Below are 21,083 nucleotides of genomic sequence, written 5' to 3' on the forward strand. Positions count from 1 at the left end.
ATTGGCACCATTTTTCTTCAGGACCAACTAGATATCATAAGAAGTCTTTTAGTGAAAACGCCATGTTGATCTGACCATCCATGTAGGAGAAGTAACAATAACAAAACGTTCAAGATCATCACTGTTGTGGCCATACTGGACCCTAGATCAGCATCATTTTGATTTAGGACCATCTAGACATTATAACAAGTCTTTTTCATTAAAACCCCATTTCGATATGACCACCCATGCAGAAGTAGTAGCAATAACAAGATTATCAAGATGACCACTGTGGTGGTCATACTGGACCCCAGATCAGTACCATTTTCATATTGGAACAATAAGACATTATAGGAAGTATTATCATTAAAACAGGGAATGAAACCTGATCCTGTGTCTTGTGATTGTTAAGTGAAGCAACAAAACAGCCTCGCGGATAAGGTTCTTGCAAGAAGCATCACCCAAAGGTTCAAATGGACGTTTTGCACAACAACAAAAAAAAACAAAAAACAACAGAAGACACATGATAGATTATGCATTAGCAAGTGAGATGCAAGTCTCTACATTTGAAATACCTGAACAGGACATCAAAATAAAAGTCTGAACGGATGGCCGGGCCTTTTGAAAATTTGTATTGGAAAAGGCATCCCAATAGCCTAGTAGAAAATAGGCACTCTTTTCCCAAAAGGAATAGAATTAAGGGTCGGCAACCTATTTTACATAGCAAGCCACTTCTTCTGGATTAATTACAAAATGAACAAGTGTGGGCCACAAGTAAGAGAGTAACACTGTTAAAATCAAGATTTTTGGCTGCCGTTTGCATGCCACACACCTCTTGACATGCCACCTTGTGACACGTGTTATAGGTTGCCGACCCCTGCAATAGAATATCAGCCACTGTGTTTATAGAGGGTTAGTTCAACACATTTCCAACTGTGTCAGTCACAAAAGGGTCTCAATTTGGCATCACAGATCTTTGAAGTAAAGCAACTCCTCAACCAAATGATACACTTGGCAACTGAAAACATTTTCTGGTGCTGATGAATAGATCGTCTGAGATGAGCCAAAAACATGAAAATTGAGAATATGCTATCTGTAGGAGAGAGTTCTTGTGCAGTGTCATGCTGTCTGCCAGGATATTCCTCTTGCATTGAAAATGGCAGACTCGATGCTTCCCATCAGGAGTTTTAGACTTCCACACAAAGAGAAAGAGCATGCAGAGCTCCTGTCCTGAAGCCTTACTACTGATGTGTTGTCTTTGATGATGATAACACAATGCATTATGAGGCTGATAGCCTACCCCTATAAGGCTAGGAATTTGCCCACATGTCCAAATGGTTTATATGAAGGGTCACTTCTTCCTGGGACCAAAATCTCTTAAGAACTACACTCCCACTGCAGGTGTGTGCCCCATTCTGAATCCCAGCTCCAGGTGCACATCCCATTCTGAATCAGCTGCATCAGTGTACAGAAAGGAGCGGGGCTTGGGAGTGTGAATTGGGACTCTGTTCATAAACCTGTCCAGATTTAGCCACTATGGAAGGTGATGGTAACAACTGGATCCAAGGGGTATTTGAGATGATAGAGGGTCCTCGTGGAGTCTCCAGCTTGCTAGAAGCATGAACTGGAGAAGGAACAAGTAAAATCTCCCTAGTGAAGGTAAGTAAAGGTGAACTGACATGGTATTGACCAGAAGATCCATTATTAAGGACAAGATTTGTTTGATTCTGTCTGGAGGAACATCACCCATCCCTAGACTGGTAAGGAAATTCATTACCAAATACATAAAGTCCTGAGGAGGAATTATATCCAACTTCCCTGGGTTGAGGACAAGACTGAGATGAATCACCTTCAATCAAAAGAGGAACAGATCATTAGGAAGAGAATCTCTGAAGACATGAAGTGGGCTGCAACTATCCCCCTCACCCTGGTAAAGGCTCTAGGGACAGAGGCAATGCCAAGCAAAGGCTTAAATGCCAACACTTTACATAGGCCAGTACAATGTGAAATGTATATCTCTGTGAGCAATTTGCATGGATGTACATAATACTAAGAAAAATGCATTAATTCATTCGGCCCCGATCCCCGTCTGTACACGTAATCCGGTTTCTGCATTCAATGGCCAATCCCGCCTGTAGTCGTAGTTTGTTTACTGCATTCAGTGGTCAATCCTGTCTCTAGCTGTGGTGAATGTGTGTTAGATACAACATCTCTGATTGGTTACAAACAGGGGTTTTCCAAGAATCAGACCAATATTAAACCAATCAGAAATGATTTTACTTTCCTTTGTGGAAATTTTGAATTGTTCAGAAACCAAGGGTTACTAATTGAAAGCAGTTTCACTATACATGCTCTGTTAATGAAAAATCATAGATGATGGCAGACATAAGAGTGATTTTTGATGATGAGAGTGAAAATGAGGAGTTTCTTGGGTTTGGTCTCGAAAATATTGAACAAGCAGAGGAAAGATGTTCAACAGTTGGATATTTTGCGAGATTTAGATTCGGACATATAAGTTTCAGCGATTGAATCATAAGAAGAAAAGGTTGCTGATAGCGATGATGATAGAGGTCTCACAGATCTAGCAGACGGGAGTGATCATCTTCGGCCTGTCCAAATCGATGATTTTTTTGTGGACCATATCTGAGACCTACAACGAACATGGACAAGGAAAAAGAGAAATGGATTTTTTCATTTGTTATGTCCAGAGGAACTATACTCTGACATTGCAGACGAAACCAATGCATATGCCCAAAAATGCATCTTGGTATCACCAAACAAAACGTGGTATCCAACAACACCAGACAAGAAAAAAGCTCTGATTAGGGCTCATGTTGTTATGGGAGTCCTTCCAGCCCCAGCCCAAGATATATATTGGTATAAGGACAAACTTTTCCATCCTTCCCACATTGAACTGAAATTTAGTCATGCAAGATTTGAAAATCTACAGAAATATTTTCATGTGACTGACACCAGCAACAACCCACCTCAAGGAACACCCGGTCACGACAAACTGGCCCACTTTTCGACCAATATTGGAGCATATTCGCAACACATGCTCTAGAGAATACAAACCACATCGTGAGGTGTCCACTGACGAAGCAATGATTGGATTTTCAGAATGACTGGGCTTTAAGCAGTAGGTGCCTTTAAAACCGACCAAGAGAGGCATCAAAGTATGGGTACAAGCGGATCATCATAACTAGTAAGATTTGGTTATCAACAGCCAGCATTTGTTTATGCCATTCACTAAAAAAGACTTGACTTCAACAGATGTTCTGTATAATCAAAGCAGTGGCCATTGAAAACACAGTCATAAAATATTCGCATGAGAAGATGAAGTCAATTTCTGCCTTGGAATGGTGCGTTTCTTTAACAAGAAGCCATCTGATTTTGTGCATTTCACTTAACAGCACAAATTATGGCCCCGTCATTAAGAATGGAAGTTTGGAAACATGTTACTTGCTCTGACTTTCTTATGTAAATGACACTGTGCCATTCCTTTTCTTAATTTAAATAATTCATGTTAGCTATTCTGTAACATCTCGTATTTCAAAACGAGGCACAATTCCATCTTTATAATAGAGACAAAATGTTGTGTTTTATAGTAGTTCAGCCACCGGAAAAAAGCAAAAGCTGAATGAAAATGACATAAAAGAGAGGAATAATTGTCATGAGAGGGAAAAGCATAATCGAACGTTTCAGAAGTCATGGACAAAAAGACGGGAATGGCTGAATTATGATGAGGAAAAGAACGTTATGCGGTGTAACTGGTGTACGTAATTCGAGAAAACAGAGAAAATTTTAAAATTAAATCGGTAAACATATATGAAAGTTGTGGGCAACTCAAAAAGAGTTCCGAGAGAAAAACAGCTATGCAGATATCACCAGAAGAATCGACCGCTGGTAAGAACTTGGAAAGTTTATATCAGAGCGTGTTTGACTGGCTCATTAATTAGTTTAGAAATGCACATGCTGTCCTAAAGAACAGAAGACCTTCACAGATTTTGTATGGATGTGTCAGCTGGATGAGAAGAAAGGAACTGATGTTGGAGAGACTTACAGAAATGATAAACAGGTTGTTACATTTACTCACTAATGGTTGAAAGTGAAAGGCAGAAATTTGTCAAAGGTGTGAATGAAACAAGGTTTCTTGCAGTAGTGTGCGACAGTTGTACTGACAATTCGATTCAGGAGGAGGAAATTGTATATATAAGAATTTGCAAAGAAGAAGAGATTAAATCATCGTTCCTAGCAATTGACATTATAGAGAAGGCAGATGCTGAAGGGATCCTGAAGGTGATCACCAAAGCACTGGATAATGCTGGAATCACCAACTGGCTGAATAAGATTGCTGCATTTGGTAGTGACAGAGCAAGTGAAATGATGGGCAAAAATGCTAGAGTTGTATATAAACTGAAAAACATCCAAACAGCTCTACCGGGTATTCATTGCTTTGCACACCAGCTTGAGTTGGCATATAAAGATGTGACAAAAACCTCCTGATACACAAAGATGAACACGATTTTGATGAGACTGTACTATTACTACCACAACAATCCCCTCAACAGAAGCAATTTAAAGAGGCCATTTGCATCTCTAGACGTATCACCAGTGATGCCAAGCAGGGTTGGAGGCACATGCTGGTTACAGCACACTGAGAGAGATTCGGAGTTCTTGACAGCTTCTGGATAGGATATACGGCCATCAAGAACGACCTTGAACAGGTATTAATCTTTAATTTAAAATTTAAATACCCACTGAAAATATAAAATACAGCTTTAAATGCACAGCTCTCACATATAATGTAATTGAATTGTAATGTAACAACGTAACACATGAAAATATGTTCCATTCATATGTTTAATTATACAAAGTTTAATTGCAAAAAATGCTTTCATTTTATAACTTATTTTATATTAAAAGGGTATGTTTATTACTACTGCTTATTTATATTTTATCCATATTATGTTAATTCATCCATCTTTTTTGAACTAAGAAGTAATGTTAGATTTTCACCAAAAGTTATTTTTTGTTATCAGCTTCCTTCACAGAAAGGAGCTACGTTGAAATTTATGCTGTTCATGACAGATGTCATTAATGCTGCGAGACACAAGTCCTTCACTTGCTGACATCAAGCAGAAGTTGGATGCCACCATTTCCATTTTGAAAAAGTACAAATGGAAGTATTTTTAGCTAATTTATCTTCCTCATCTGCAGACTGTTACATTCATTACTTACTAGAATTATACTGATTAGATTATATGCAAAATTAATTTTATGGTTTGTCTCACACAGTGTTTATTATATTGATCTTTACATATTGTAATTGCAATTTTGTAATCAATAAATGTAAACATCATTAGCTAAATACAATCATTTATGGTTTTAATACTCAAGTTCTAAGAATATAACTCGTCAAAGCACACTTTTACATTTTTATTACAACAGTCAAGTATGTTGTTCTGACCCCTGCATAATTTACTGGGATGGCCCTCAACTTAGACAGCTTGGCAGTATTTCTATGCTGACAGGTGTAGACTTTGGTGAAGATGATCTGATCCAAAGGACCAGAGAGGGAGTGACATCCTTAATCTCATGTCTTGAGAATAGATTTAGTGATGCTCATCATGGTGTTATAGGTACATGCAAGATAGCAGACTTCAAGATATGGCCAGCTTCACTAGACAGTTCAGGTAATCTCCAATTACTGTTTTCATCATAAAGTTGATGTTTTGCCCATTTTCGTATATTAATTTATGTAGTTATTTAGTTGGGGTTCTATAACAAAAATGTGTAGATGTTGTCCAAATGTTAAAGACACCATATTTCTTCAGCACAAAATTATTTTTCTTCAAATGCAACTTTTTGGTTTAATACAGACTTTGATGATGATGGTGTGGAAATTTTGTGGTGCATTTCTGGCCAGTGCTTGCCCATGCAGGTGTAGATGCTGATGCAGCAGAATTGGAATGGGACATATTAAAGAGTTTACTCTACACCAAGTATGTGCATATTCAAATATTTATAAATAAATACAAGAAACATCAGTGATGCCAGATTTATTAAAAATTCTTTATTTAGCATAGTATATTGATTACAAAAGTTAACCATTTAAAGAAATAAAGAAAGCTTTTAGAAACAATTCAATATAAACATTATTTAAGTATTGAAGTTACATTTTTCTTTATGTAAATTTATTCAAATTAATATTTTCTTAATGTATTCTGTTATCTTGCAGTTACAAAAACATCTATGCTTTGACTTGGCCCACAGTTGTAAAATCATGTGCTGCTGACTGACATTGATTGATCTTATCCTGACAATCCCAGATCACTCTGCTGATGCTGAGACAGGTTTCTCATAGATAAAAGGGGCCCCGAGTGGCCGAGTGGTCTAAAGCGCTATCCGTTACAGATCACTGCCATCTCACCTCTGTCTGTGTGGGTTCGAGTCTCGGATTCAGCCAATGTGGGTATGTGAGAAAGCTTGCCAGTAGCTTCTCGTGGGTCGGTGGTTCTTTCTGGGGTTTTCCTGGGTTCTTCCTCCACTATTAATACTGGCCATCACGTATAGCCTATCGTGTGCTGAAAAATGGCGTTAAACCCTACAACAACATGGATAAAAAATGGCAAATAGTGACTACAGATCATGTTTGCAACCTTGAGTTCTGTTTGGCCTACTCTTCATAATGTTCCATACAAATGATATTCCAACATATGATCCATCAGTAGCAATATATTTGTGGAATGTTTGTGGAGGATGAGAAAGGACACCTGGATCCCTTTCTGGATTTGGATCCAGATTATCCTGAGAAACTAGAAATGTGAATTGAATGATTGATGGATTTGATGTAGGATTTGTACTTCTGTACTTCATATGATAATGCTATTTATGAAATAAAATTGTTGTAAATCACAATACAAGTGTGTGACATTGTTTTGTGGACAGGACTAGTAAAAAGTTGGCAGGACTAGTGAAGATCTCAGCATACTAGTCTTTCTGACTACAAGGAAATTTGTGTTAAATTCGAACCCTGGTAACTATCCAGCCATGAACTAAATCCAAACACTCTTCATAGGCCATAAAAATGTGAAATGTGTCACAGTGACCTACTCTGGCTGTAATGGAGATGAATACAACCATCTAGTTTGGTGATTCTAGCTTGAACAAAGGTTGAGAAATAACTCAAAATTCCAAATTTAAGTCAGTGAAGCACAAAGTATGGATCACAGTCAACATTTCTTTCAAGATATAACCAATCACTACCTTTCATGATTCTAGGTGTAACAATATATATAAATATACACAGGGTATACAAATCTAAGGTGTGTGTGTGATTTAGATTTTTAATGTAGTTTTAACAATTTTTCAGTCATATCACTACGATGTCTGCAGTATGACAGTTTATAGTGATGTCTTGCACTGGGGTATCATGCCACAGACATGTAGCATGATTTCCCACCCAGTCACATTATCCTGACACCAGGCCAACCAGTCATAACACTAACCTCTTAATGCTGAGTGCCAAGCGAGGCAGCTGTTATTACCATTTTTTAAAGTCTTTGGTATGACTCAGCCGGGTTCAAACCTGTGACCTCTAGGTGTAACAATATATATAAATAGTTACAGGGTATACAAATCTATGTGGTCATGAGCTAAGCACAAGATCTTAACCAAAGTCAGTAAAATGTGAAATTCAAGTTATGGTATCTTTCTTTTGATGACGAGAGCCTGAGAAGAAAACTTAAAATTCAAAATACATGTATAACAAAACACTATCAAATATGGATGGTAATGACAGTGTATTACTCATTATATGCATCCCCACACCAAGACATAGTGTGTAACAAATATGGATACAGCATGCAACAAATATGTATACTTGCACATGGGTGTGCAACAAAATCTGAGATGAAACAAAAAACCTTTGCCAAGAATGCACAACTGATGTATGTGTATGTACAGTCAACCACCTCAGCCCCCTCCCCATCAAACCAACTACAAACTGTTGCCTACAATTTTGGCAGCAAGAACGGTAAAGATGCATTGAAGCTGTACATATATGCATGCTTTTTCCATACAGATGCAAATGCCAAGATTAGCACAGTAGCTCTTTTCTACTTCACAGAAATCAGCTAAAAACAAAACTCAAATCTGACCCAAAAATATATAGTATTGATGACAAGCATGCTCCCAATATCTACACAAAAAACTGACTTCCATAATTATAAAAATAAAAGCAATGTCTGGTATTTAAACATTACAAATGGGTAGAATTAGAGTTGATTTGAACATTAGAGATGGTATAACGGTACCAATTGCGCAAGTCCAGGTGGGCAGAGCTTAAGGTGTATGGAACATTGTATTCAGAATTAAAGAACAAAACTAGCTGTGATTGGTGCATTATGTAAGACTTGTACTTTCTGTTTGGCTTAAAAAAAAGTTGAGCCTCTTGGCAACATGTGAGTTTGTGTTAATTTCTATCTAGATCATATTTTGTATTTTTTATGATTTTTTTAAAATATGGTACACATGACTGAAAATGTGCTTGTTGTGACTAGATAACTCTTACCCCTGTCTAGTTCCAGTAGAGTTATCTCTCTTAAATGCAATGGAGTACCTGGTTATGTCATTGTCAAATTGACAATCTAGCATTGTTCTATATGACAGCGTGTGACATGCATGCCCAAGTAGGACAGAAAGTATATTTATTTCACAAAACATTAGCATTGAGGTATATGGAAAAACAATTGGTACCGTGATACCAGATGGGGTTTTCCTATGACACCATTGGGAAATAATGGACTAATTTCATCTCCAATTCACACTACTTGTTATTGATTTTCATCTCTTCACTTGTGCACCAATATGGCTTTTTTAAAGTTTTTTTGTGATTTTTTTTAAGGTTTAACGAACTGCACGTTGTTCAGACTTTCATGCACACAAATAATATCATACACATCAATTTTACATTATTTTTAATAATATGCCTTATTTTCATGTTCTGTTCAGCTGTGGTCAAACTGCACAATACCTAAAGATAAGCCTTAAATAAACAAGAATGCCAGCGCAACTAATTAAAAGTTCACAACTATTTTGTGAAAATGATTGGCCTTCCGTCTTAATTCAAATAAACCATGCTCTACACTACTGTGCATTATGCAAGCACCAGCAACTGATTGGCAAAAAAAGGATTCCCAATTTTGTTGAATTAAAAGTACCTAAATAGGCAGCCTCATGGTACCATACATATGGCAACTATTTTCCACTCGTATATCCGACCTTATTCCCTTATTGTCAACTCATAAAGCATTTAGTATTGTTTACTATAAAACGTGTATTCTGAATTAGTTTTTTGATGACACATTTGCTGTGTGGTATGTATTTTCATTCCTTCTTTTGATTTAACCATGGTAATTAACATTGGTATATATAGTATAAAAATGCCAGGTGTTCACTCATGTAATCTTGGGATTGAAATTAAATGTAGATGATTTTACTGTTTTGGTTTACTTTTTGTTTTATTTTTTAATTTTATATTGTTGTAGAAAAGAAATTTTTTTTTTACATGAATACTGTTTAAACTTTACATTCTATTTAGTGAAGAAGTGAATTCTTTCTAGTAAAATAATTATTTTGTCACAACAATAATCCACAGGTGATACAACAGAACATGTAGGACTTTTCTTGTTTAGAAGAAATGAAAATCAAAGACATAATGTAATAATCGGGAAATCTCTGCTAAAATCGGGCGGTAGGCATGGAGCAACCCCAAAACTTGGTAGGTTTTTTCTCCTCCGGGTGTGAAAGTTGACAGGTATGGTGTAAGGTCGCTTACATCAAAAGCGAGCTACAGCTCAGCTTTTATGGTATTAGCACAATTTTCCAAGCATTATTTCTGAAACATCATGTTTGTATATTGGAGATATCATTAAAGTTTAGTGCAATGCTGTCCATGATTTTGACTCCAAGGGATGTGCTTAATTAAGTGCGTAATCAAAACTACAATGTACATGCAGTGATGCCATTATGTAAATATGTTCAGTAGCCTAATTGCGAGCGTTGAATCGAACCATATTGTTGACCATTTTGTAGTCATACTGGGATTACATTTTAATGAGTTAGGTATTTACAATTTCAAAGAAAATTTAAAATGTAATTACTGGTGCACTGATATAAAATGTCAAATGCAATAATACATTAACAAACAGTAATCAAGTCCAAAGGGAGAGGTAGTGTTATAGCAACTCGTGATTGCTAAATCCTTGTCATTGTTCGATCAGATTATACACAAATCTAAATTAGGCAGAAACAATAAGAAAACAGACAATTAAATAAATTACTTAAGATAAGTGTACATGTAATTTTTGTTAAATATAAGTTTGCCTAAATAAATGCATTTAAAACTTACCTCATGCATCTTGAGATGTCTCGGAGTTGTGGGTCAACTTATACACGGGTCATGAACTTTTTAGTGTTTATACCTGTTCAGTTTGGGGATCGGCTTATATGCGAATGGGCTTATACGCGAATATATACGGTAATGACAAGTTCAATGACAAATGCCTAAGGTCCAAGTAAATACTAAGATCATTATGTCCAAAACACCATTTTTATAACATGTTTTGCAATTAGCTACTACATTTGGGGACTGATGATTTCATGATACAATATACTGATTTAGAGACAAGTTCAGCTTGTGATTGGGACTCTCTCAGATGAGATGAAATCATTTCAGGAAAGGGGTTCACTGGTGGATGAGAGAGAGAGAGAGAGAGAGCTGAATAATACTGTGAAGCAACTTTCTTGATATGAAAGAAATATCCAGTGGTTATTCTACATGAGAGCTGATTAGTCCATCAGAAGTTATCTCCCATGTTAAATAAAATGAGCTCATATCACAGGCAATACAAATGTTTAATTGCAAACTTCTTGAGAATAACTGATTCTTTAGTTATTTCTTCCACAGGTATCTACACTGTACTTAGAAAATAACACTGCAATAACTAAATTCAACATGCACACGATCGTAAAGTGCAAATTAACTGTGAACAATGCAAGCTGAGATTTTAAAGCTCTAACTGGCATCTTTTTATGAGTGCTACATTTTTCAGTTATATACATCAGGCAAATAGTAAACATCCAAGAAGTAACAATTGCAAAGACTGACCATGAAAGAAGATGTGTCTGGTATCATTCTGAAGCTAAGCAGTCTAAGAATTATCAAGAAGTAATTTACATGTTTGTGTTGTTGGCTTTAAATAATTATCATGAAATATTTGTATTAAAAAAATTCAAATAGCATTTTTGCTAAAATGTACAAAATGCCGTAGGTCTTGTCTCTCTGACAGGACTATGGAAGAGTGCTGGAGTCTGATCTGAAAATGGTCAGATATGCTGAATAGTGGGAACATGCATGAATAGTGGGAACATGCTGAACACTTTTGGAACATGTTGAAGATGTGACATACATGCTGAATTAAGTAAAAAAAGACTAACAACTGTAAACCCCAATTGTGACCTCAAAAAAGCTACGATGAAAAGAAAATGAAAATCCATTACGTACAGCCTCTCACTATCAAGTGTTTTTCAAGCCAAACACTGCAATTCACTCAAAGTCACACTAAATCACTCATCAAATTCAAAAGCAGTGTTCAAAAGGTAAATCTCCCTAACATAATAAATTTTAGAGTAGACTAGTAAATTTCTGAAGGCTTTTGCTATTTGCTATTGTTTTTAAAGTTGATGTATATAAGTCCAGATTTTCAGCAAGTCAGTTTCATACACTGACCAAATTATATTGTGGAACACATATTATTAATATGATGTCAAATGACTGATGCACTAAGATAAATTAATAATAATAATAATAATAATAATAATAATAATAATAATAATGACCTTATTTAAAGAGGGTAACACAATTAGCTAAGAACTAATCTACCTTGAGGCCCTCATACAAAGTAATTTATTTATGTCAGCTGCATCTCTGAAGCCACTGAATATATTGGGTTTGGAAGAAATAGAGTGGGCATTTCTAATCTCAACTGGAATACTATTCCAGAGCAGAGTTCCAGAGTATTGGAAACTTTTTTAAATAATTCCTTATTTGGTTTGGGAATTTTATACTGTTTAGCAGACATGGATCGCAGGTGGGGAGTATTACCAGGTAGCCTATACTGGAATAGTGATTGTAAATATTCAGGAGCACTATTATGAGATATCCTGTACATTAATTTGGCTTTTCTTAAACATATTCGGTCTTTAATAGGTAATATTTTTAACATACCAGCTAAATTTTCCTTGCTTTCTTTCTGGATTGATATTAGTCCAAATGCTCTTTTTTGAAGATGTGCCAGCTTTGCTATGTTTTTATCATTTTGAATTACCCCATACTGTATTACAGTAGTCTAAATAGGTTTGTATGTAACTGTTATAAAATAGTTTTCTGTGCCTTGCAGGGAGAAAATGTCTTATCCTACTGAGAAGCCATAAACTTGAATCGACTTTTTTTTTACTGATATGTTTGATATGTTCAGTCCATGATAGGTTATTATCTACCAGAACACCAAGTAGTCTATCATGACAGACAATTTGCAAATTTTTATCCTTCCGTGTCAGACATAGTTCATCACTATCAAGATTTGTCCTTCTTTGCCGTGTTGAGATAAGTAATATTTTAGTTTTACCAGTATTTACCACCATGCCATTGCATGTGCACCAGTTTTCCAGTTTGTTTAGGGCATTCTGTAAATTCAAGGGAAACCGCATATCAATTTAATTATATACTACCAATGCACTAAGTATCGATAAATCTTACCCTTGCTCTTCCATCAATTCCTGCATTTCCATACATTTCAGCTCCACTTTCCTCTTTCTCTCATGATCCAATATCTCTCTGTTTGGTTGCTTCACCAGCTGAGCATCAAGCTTTTTAAGCTCCTCTTCCGACTTGTAATCAACACGATCCTTGTGCTTTTTTATGAAAGCTACATTTCTCTGTACATAGCCATTGGTCCCACTGCCACGGGCAGTTTGCAAACCAATTCCATTGTACATGACTACTTAATCTGAAAAGAAAACAGATCATGTTTATGATCCTGAGTATATTACAGTCAAAACTGTGTTAACTGGCAAACTATAGGAATCATAAGAAAAACAGGCCCCTAATTTGATTTAAAAAATAAATCTTCAAACCTGCTTACTTGTTTTATTTAAGGTTTAGTCATCTTTAAGATGTAGAAATGAATTAGTGGTCTCTTTATGTTGAAGAACATTAGACTTGTAATCTAGGGGTTCCTGTGGTTTTTTTTATACCTGCCCAGGCAGAGATCTCGCTACGATTTTAAAACTAGGAGTCCAGGACTCCCAATTTGGTAAAAATAGGAGTCCCACCATCAAAAGTTGCAGTCCCTTCTTTCCTACAGAATCAACACAGACGTGAGAGCATCTATTTTTAGATGGAGATGTTTTCGTAATGTAATCACTCACTATAATATAGCTTCATTACAACAGTCCATTGACAGGATCGCTAATTTATGGTTTATTTATTTGTGTACGTACTTGTAGTAATTTTAGGCAAATAAACAGTATCTGATTTGCTGTTTTTTCTCTTATTTTCGCAAATACGTATCAAGTCAGAAAACAGCTTAGACCTTAAATCACATCTCGCGAATTCCACAACATAGCATTGTCCCATACGTTTCTGACCTACATAATTTGCATTTTAAAGTTAAATCTTTAATAAAATAATACATTGGCTTTGGCTTCAATGATCTGTATATTTTTTCTGAATATATCTGCCCAATGATTTAAGAAAACAGACAATCTAATAAACTGGTACATCCCAGACTTAGCGAAGTCCACCATTATTTCCCGTTAGGCCTACTGGTTCACTTACAGTTTCAAACTAATTTTATGACGAAATAATGTACAAGAGGCAGTTAATATATATCCAGATCACCGATTCTGATCTTAAAACACATGTTTGTATGTTTTATCATCAAAGGATAGCATGCAGGAAATTGACAGTTGCTACCTTACTCAGAAAAGGGTTAATGGTCAATCAGCTATCAAAACATAATGCTTGTGAATGGGCAAGAGTTTGGTTGTCAACATAATTATATAAAAACTTGGCCTAGCTACTGATGTCTTGATGAATACATTTCGCTACAACACTAGAACTAACCAGGCCAAGGTGAGGGGCATTTAAAAAAAATACGGTATGGTCAGTCAACATACCTCTTAAATAATCATAGGGTGAAGTCATTTTCATTTTCCTAACAGAAGAAGGTGAAGTTTACATTTTTACCCACTTACAAATGGCATTTTGTCTAAGTCTCAACATGTTTTGATTCTGAGGTCATGTGCACTGCTTATTCCACTACATTCGAAAATGAACACAATAACAAAAGCTAAAGTTGTTTATTTTATGCACTTTTATAAATGGCTACATGTACATCTCTGGGTGTTTCTGCCTCTGAATTCAATCACTGTAAATATCTGTACATTTTCCCACCCGGCCGCCAGTCAAAGCCTTTGAACTTGCCGCCCAGCTGATGCATCATGTTCTTTTTTATGTACTCATAAAATGGCAACATGTATGTACATCAAGGAGTCTTTCAGTCACTGAATTCTGTCATTGTAAATATCAGCACAGCTAACTGATCAACACATTTTCCCACAAAGCAGGTGGCTGAAGCAGGACTGGCAAGTCTTTGAATTTTGCCGCACACCTATTACATACGTACGGAGGACTCCCACCTCAGTGATTTTCTACATCCCAGATAAAAAACTGGCGTCCAAATACGTGTAATTAAGCATTTCCGAGATCTCTGCCAGGTCAGCCAGTGAGCTACATCTGCAGGTCATTAAAGGTGGCACTTTGATCAAGGGCAATATTATGTTGATACAGCCATTAAAATCAACAATCAAACTGTTCTTGTTTAATAAAAATGAAAATCTTCCCATGTTTTCTATGGTAATACTAATTGTTCACCAGATTATTCTATAAACAATACCTGAGCAATTAAGTTTTCTATGTGTACCACTCCATCACCAAATTCAAACCCATGCACATACAGTTGTACCACCATGCTCTTATCACAGTCCAATATTTTGGAAAATTAGTTGCTGGTATGGTATTAAATTTATTTCAAATTTGAAGCAGACTTCTGTTTCTTGGTACTGAATTTATCACTGCTTACATATAAATATCCATCTATTGTAAGCCAAAATGTACAGATTGGGAGAAAGGATGAGTAGTCACTTAAACCAAATAACATTAATTTTATTGCATACCATGTACATGTTTAGACATTTTAATACAAATCACAACCTTATTAACAGGTGGACAATGGACAACAGGTCATCCCATAAACTCTTCTGGTAAATGACCTGTAGCATTAAAAATTAGAATTTCTCCTATTTTTTACTTCTTAAACTGAATACACAGTCCAAAAACAATAATATCTGCTTTAATGTTTTCTCTCTTCACCTCATACCAAAATGTTCATACTTATGTTCACTTTCATTTCCTAATTTTTGGGGAATGTCTCATTCTACACACCCATAGTAATTAAAATCATTGGGTTTTGTCACTAGGAATTAAAATGTCACACATTTCTGATGCACGGAAATTCCAACCTGTGCATTTTTATGATTCGCACAGATTTGAGCTGGAGTATCAGGAACTGATTACCCTTCATTTACCAGATTATTTCATGTGGATTATGATAATAGTGGAATTCCTAGCATATGACAGAAAATCAAACCATGCTTCCAATCATCACACAAATTAAAATAAATGACTTGAAAGTAAAAATCTTAATCATACTTAAGTTTTTAACCAAAGCTCTAAAATTCAATGACATCATGACATATCAAGGCCTTAAACTGAGGTGTTCATTCTTGATGACTTTCAACGACTTTTAATGATATGCGAACACTGACAATGAAAAATCAAACACATCTATCACTGTAAGCAGTTCAAACCTTCAACAGCAAAAAAAGTATAAAACAATCCTTTTGTAGGTGTAATATGCAGTCATACATAATCAGAAAGAAACATTTATACAGAAATCAGTAATAACCATGTCTGTTTCACTATCTGCTCGTCTATTACTTACAACAAAAAATGCAAGCAATTTTCTTTATTCAACAGTACAAAAACAAAAAATATTAAACATCAGTTTTTGCCATTACTTTCCAAACAATCCCAGTTATGTTGCTGTTGTAGGGTTTAACGCCATTTTTCAGCACATAATAGGCTATACATGGCGGCCAGTATTAATGGTGGAGGAAGAACCCGAAAAACCCCGGAAAGAACCACTGACCCACGAGAAGCTACTAGCAAGCTTTCGCACATACCCACATTAGCCAAATCCGAGACTCAAACCCACACAGACAGAGGTGAATCCCAGTTATGAGCTTATAACTGCCAAAAAGCTAATGACTACTGAGATTTTAGTTTTGACTATTAAGATTATTGGGTCAAGGATTAAATCACTCGTCAGTTAAATCTGAAGAGAGCCAGAATTATAACATTATTTCTTTTCTTTTTGCAAGCAGGTAAATCTTCTCAAAATTATATGCTAGAAAAGATGAAGTTATGTTTTTATTCCAGGAATACATGCTTGTTTCTGAATGAGTAAATCTTTTAACAAGTTTTGATTTGGGTAATGTTCTAAAAGTAAGGAAATTCAGCATTCCATGTGATATACAACATTGCTAATTATGATCATATCTTTCTTTTGCAATGAATATGTCATCAGCACAGTTTAATATCAACGTCAAGTACTATATCAGGCTTAAATTTTAATGTATACTATATACTTAATGCAAAGTAGCAATAGATTTCGAAACATCATTCTGCCCTGGATACTGGGGGGCTCCAAGCGGCCAAGCGGTCTAAAGCGCTCACTGCTCCGGATCACTGCCATCTCACCTTTGACTGCATGGTTCAAGTCTCAGGCTCGGCTAACGTGGGTACATGAGAAAGCTTGCCAGTACCTTATCATGGGTTGATGGTTCTTCACAGGGTTTTCCAGGGTTCTTCCTCCACCAGTTATACTGTCCACCATGTATAACCTATCTTGTCCTGAAAAATGGCGTTAAACCCCAAAACAACAACAACTGCTCTGGATACTGTAATGTAGTTCAATGATAGGCAAGTACTGTGATGTTGAAGATGATTACCAAGACAGTGATACTGATGTGACTTTCTATAGTACAGGTCATGTAGGCATTCAACACCATTTCAGTAATGGGTGTCAATTTTTTAGAACTTGATTCTACATACCTTTAAGTGACATGTATTCACTTCTTTATGGATTCTGATGAATTAAGTACAGTAGTCCCCCTCTTGAACGGCCCCCCCGCTCCTTATGGCCTTAATCCGATGGCACCGACAAATTTCTCTTCAAAAGAACCCTTCGCGAAAGGACACCAGGATAACGCGACCAGCATATTAGTGCAATAATATAAAATTTACCCCTCACAAGCGGCCGCATTTTATTTTAATATGTATCCAGATTCAGTATTTTATTCATAATCTGTGTTAAGTAATCTGATTTCTGTTTCCCGATGTCAGGTTTTCGTTACTGAAAGAAGTGTTGAGTAAAGTACATGTACCACTAAGGTTAATATTATATCATTTATGCCTCACGAGAAGCCAAATTTATTCCATAAAAACCAAGAAAGACTCAAATTGTAATCCATACAAAAGGGTAAGTACATGTAATCCAATTAGCCTTACTGCTGTGTTATCATAAGATGTCTGGTTTAGTCACTCTGATAATTGTTAAGATTACAATTACTGAACAGTAGTAACAGCTGAGAAGTGTCAGTATCGATGTACAATACCCAAGTCAGCAGGAAAACAGTTTGACAGCCTTTATGGCTTCCCTTTGTAAGATGTTGAGCTTGTTCAGTTTGATAATTAGTGGCTATTACTACTGACAATAATTGTCAAAATTACGAATCCTAACGGCCGCAAGGTCAAATCGCGTGATGTTATGGTACATATCGAAGCCGTTTTGGCTTCTCTCACTTAGTGTAAAGAAATGCATAAAAACAATAGGGTACCAGACTGTGACTAACGAATCACTCCCTTTAAAAACACACGGCAATTTGTTTAGATGCATACAAAATTGTTTTATCAGTATTGTAGTTGGCAACATGAATAACTTACTGCAAAAAGATCAACATGTCATCAAGGAAAAGAAAAATTCTCAGTTTAGAAGAGAAAGTGAAAGTAATTCAACTGACCGAGAAGGCGGGGGGTCGAGGATCCTTGCAGAAAACTAATGTCGGGAAGACTCAGATAAACAATATCGTGAAAGATAATGAAACAATTCGGCAGAAGTGGGAAGGTGAAATGGACGGAGAAAGGAAGATTGTTTGAGCCAGGAGACAGTTGTATCCTGATTTGAATGACAAGAAAAAGCAACAATTTTGTCAGTTGAATTGGGATATGACGACTTTACCGCAAGTAACGGATGATTGCACAGATTTCAAGTGCGACACAATATTAAGTGTTCTGTCCTTAGTGAAGAATCAGCTGATGTTAATAATGAAGTTGTCAAAGATTGGAAAAAAAGACTAAACGAAATAAGCAGGGGATATGACAGCAAGGATATTTTTAATTGTGACGAGACTGGTTTGTTTTTTAGACTGTTACCAACAAAGTGACAGATGATGTGATCTGAGCCATAATTATAAAGACAGTTTTAAAACTATATCAATGGTTATTCATAGCATTCTTTTGAAAATGATGACACAGTTTGTTTTACATTTATTTCACAACATGCATGTGATATTTTAATAAAAATATTAAATGTTTTAGAATTAAATGTACTTGTGATTTTCTTCATATGTATTTACTATTTGTGTTTGTCATCTCCCCTCTGGAAAGGCCACCCTCATTATAAGGCCACTTCCCTGCTGCATTAGGGGTGGCCTTATAAGAGGGGACTACTGTACATAGACATTTTTGGATGAAATGAACCTAAAGGTGTAATCCAGTAGAATCTGGATTTAATGTCATGCGTCATGATGTAACAAGGAAAGGTACTCATCTTGATGAACAAATCTGTACTACCCTATATTGTTATGATTCCACTCGACGTGTTCATTTCTTCACCAATGTTCAGTACATGGCCACCATTGTAAAAGACAATAGAGACAAATAATTTTCGTCTGGAAGTTTCTTGATGACAGTTAAGGTGCAGGACATTTATTAATCAGGATTGAACAGACTTTGCTTAAAGAAAATTAGTGTTAAATTTTAAAAGAACAAATTATATTTAATATAAAACGAGTAATGTGCATACATGACCCATGTGACTTTTCATCTAGTAGAGGCAATAAAACAATCTTTCAACCATGTGCTTGTTATGAACAAAGTAATAATAATGTCGATGCTAGATCCATGGTGAAAAGTGTACAGATCTTATGTCCACCATGGATCATTCAATATTTTGTCCAACTCATGAACAATACACAGGCAAAAAATATACACAAAACAGAATGTGTCAAATCTCCATGAGACATCATACTATATGTTTCAAGCAAATTACAAAGTTAAGCTTTTTTGGCACAAGTGCTCTTCAAGTTCATGAATCGAGTCTAGTCCTACATGTAAGACCTTAATGCTGATATTTGTTTTGAGCATCAGGGTCTTACCGCCTAAATAACAGCGCTGAGTAATGTGTTTTGGTGTTGACTAACACTGTAACGAAAGTCAAATTTTCAGGAATATCTCACACATCTGGCAACTAAAATAATGGCACTTTTTATACAAAGTAAAGTCATAATGTTTTAGTCAGACTTTACTTACTCTGATGTCTTTTCTATAATAAATTCGAATTCTCACAAAAGAAATGGGCCTGTTTTCAAGTTTCGTTGGCCACCATTTCAGTTGGCTGGAAAGTGATGAAAGCTGGGAATGCCAAAATCGGGTTAAGTTGAAATATCATTCTTTGACGAAACAAATAAAAATAAATGCCTATGGGAACTGTAAGCAATGTTTTGTTTCTTCTAAGAAACATATCCACCACATGAACCTACTTCAACATACCTCAACTACCGTCGCATTTCATCAAATTCAAATATATGTCAATGAAACATGAAAATGCGTCCATTTGCTAGTAGTGTCAGATTTTGATTCCATCAGGATAAAAACAGCACAGTAAGTATATTAATTACACATAAATTAGTGGAAGAGTATCGATATATGCTGCCAAATGTGCGAGATATTCCTGAAACTTTGACTACTCGTTGCGATGTCAACAACATCAGAACACACTATACATGGCCATTATTTGGATAGTAAGACACAGCACTAAAACAAAACCACCGTGTGCTATGTCTTACACTGTAGGACTAGAATCGAGTCTATTGTTAATCAGGCGGTGAAAGTGCACTTATTACAATCATCGACTAGTGGTATGATTGTTTCAAACAGTGATCCTTCATAATGAAGCCTTACTTTTCATCAAACAGTGATCCTTCATAATGAAACCTTACTTTTGTGATTAATTTCATCAAATAAGAACATAAGAATAAGCATTACAAATTCCAGCTATATCGATCGACACTCTTTGCATTGGTATTGGATGCGAGTCTCTTGTTGTCGAGTCGTAGTACCCAAGATTTGAGTCAGACTCTGAATTAAATGGGTAATGTCGGCGTTTGTATTTCTTACCTAATATTCTCTCTATGGAAGATATGCACTTTCAGCAGAAAAAAATAGTGTTCTCCTTTATATCTACACAAAATACAAAAAGATTGTTCAACTATTGATCGACTAAGTCCATCAACTTTTAACGGAAATACCTGGCGCCATCTGGTATGAAATGGTAAATAACGAGAGGACAAACGCTAACAATAGGTAAAGGGAAGCAGACTGGATACACCAAAAGCCGGAAAATGATATCGACATCATGGCAAATAAAATAAAAATTAATATTAATGATTAAGTATTTATATGTTGTTATGATTGTTGTTCCTGATGCTAAAACTAACGTGTTCAATGATAATATATATTAAAGATAGATATAAACTTTAGAAGAAGTAGAAATGTCACACTCTAATCCGGCCCT

The 21,083-nt window shown here is 35.8% G+C and overlaps 1 protein-coding gene across 3 annotated transcripts in view; it reads right to left on the minus strand.

Annotated features, from left to right (window-relative positions):
- Positions 1–20,825, minus strand: part of LOC149777243 (uncharacterized) — a 111,148-nt gene extending 90,323 nt beyond the window's left edge. For all 3 annotated transcript variants that reach the window (XM_089941985.1, XM_089941984.1, XM_089941986.1), the window contains exons 1-2: positions 20,687–20,825; positions 12,803–13,052 (exon numbers count right to left, since the gene is read on the minus strand). In XM_089941985.1, the coding sequence (XP_089798111.1) occupies positions 12,803–13,041 (239 nt within the window). In that variant the 5' untranslated portion in view covers positions 13,042–13,052; positions 20,687–20,825. The remainder of the gene's footprint in view (positions 1–12,802; positions 13,053–20,686) is intronic.
- Positions 20,826–21,083: the final 258 nt, after the last annotated feature.

This window comes from Sinohyriopsis cumingii, chromosome 18 (genome assembly GCF_028554795.1).
Source record: "Sinohyriopsis cumingii isolate HCF-2022 chromosome 18, ASM2855479v2, whole genome shotgun sequence".
NCBI classification, from domain to species: domain Eukaryota; kingdom Metazoa; phylum Mollusca; class Bivalvia; order Unionida; family Unionidae; genus Sinohyriopsis; species Sinohyriopsis cumingii.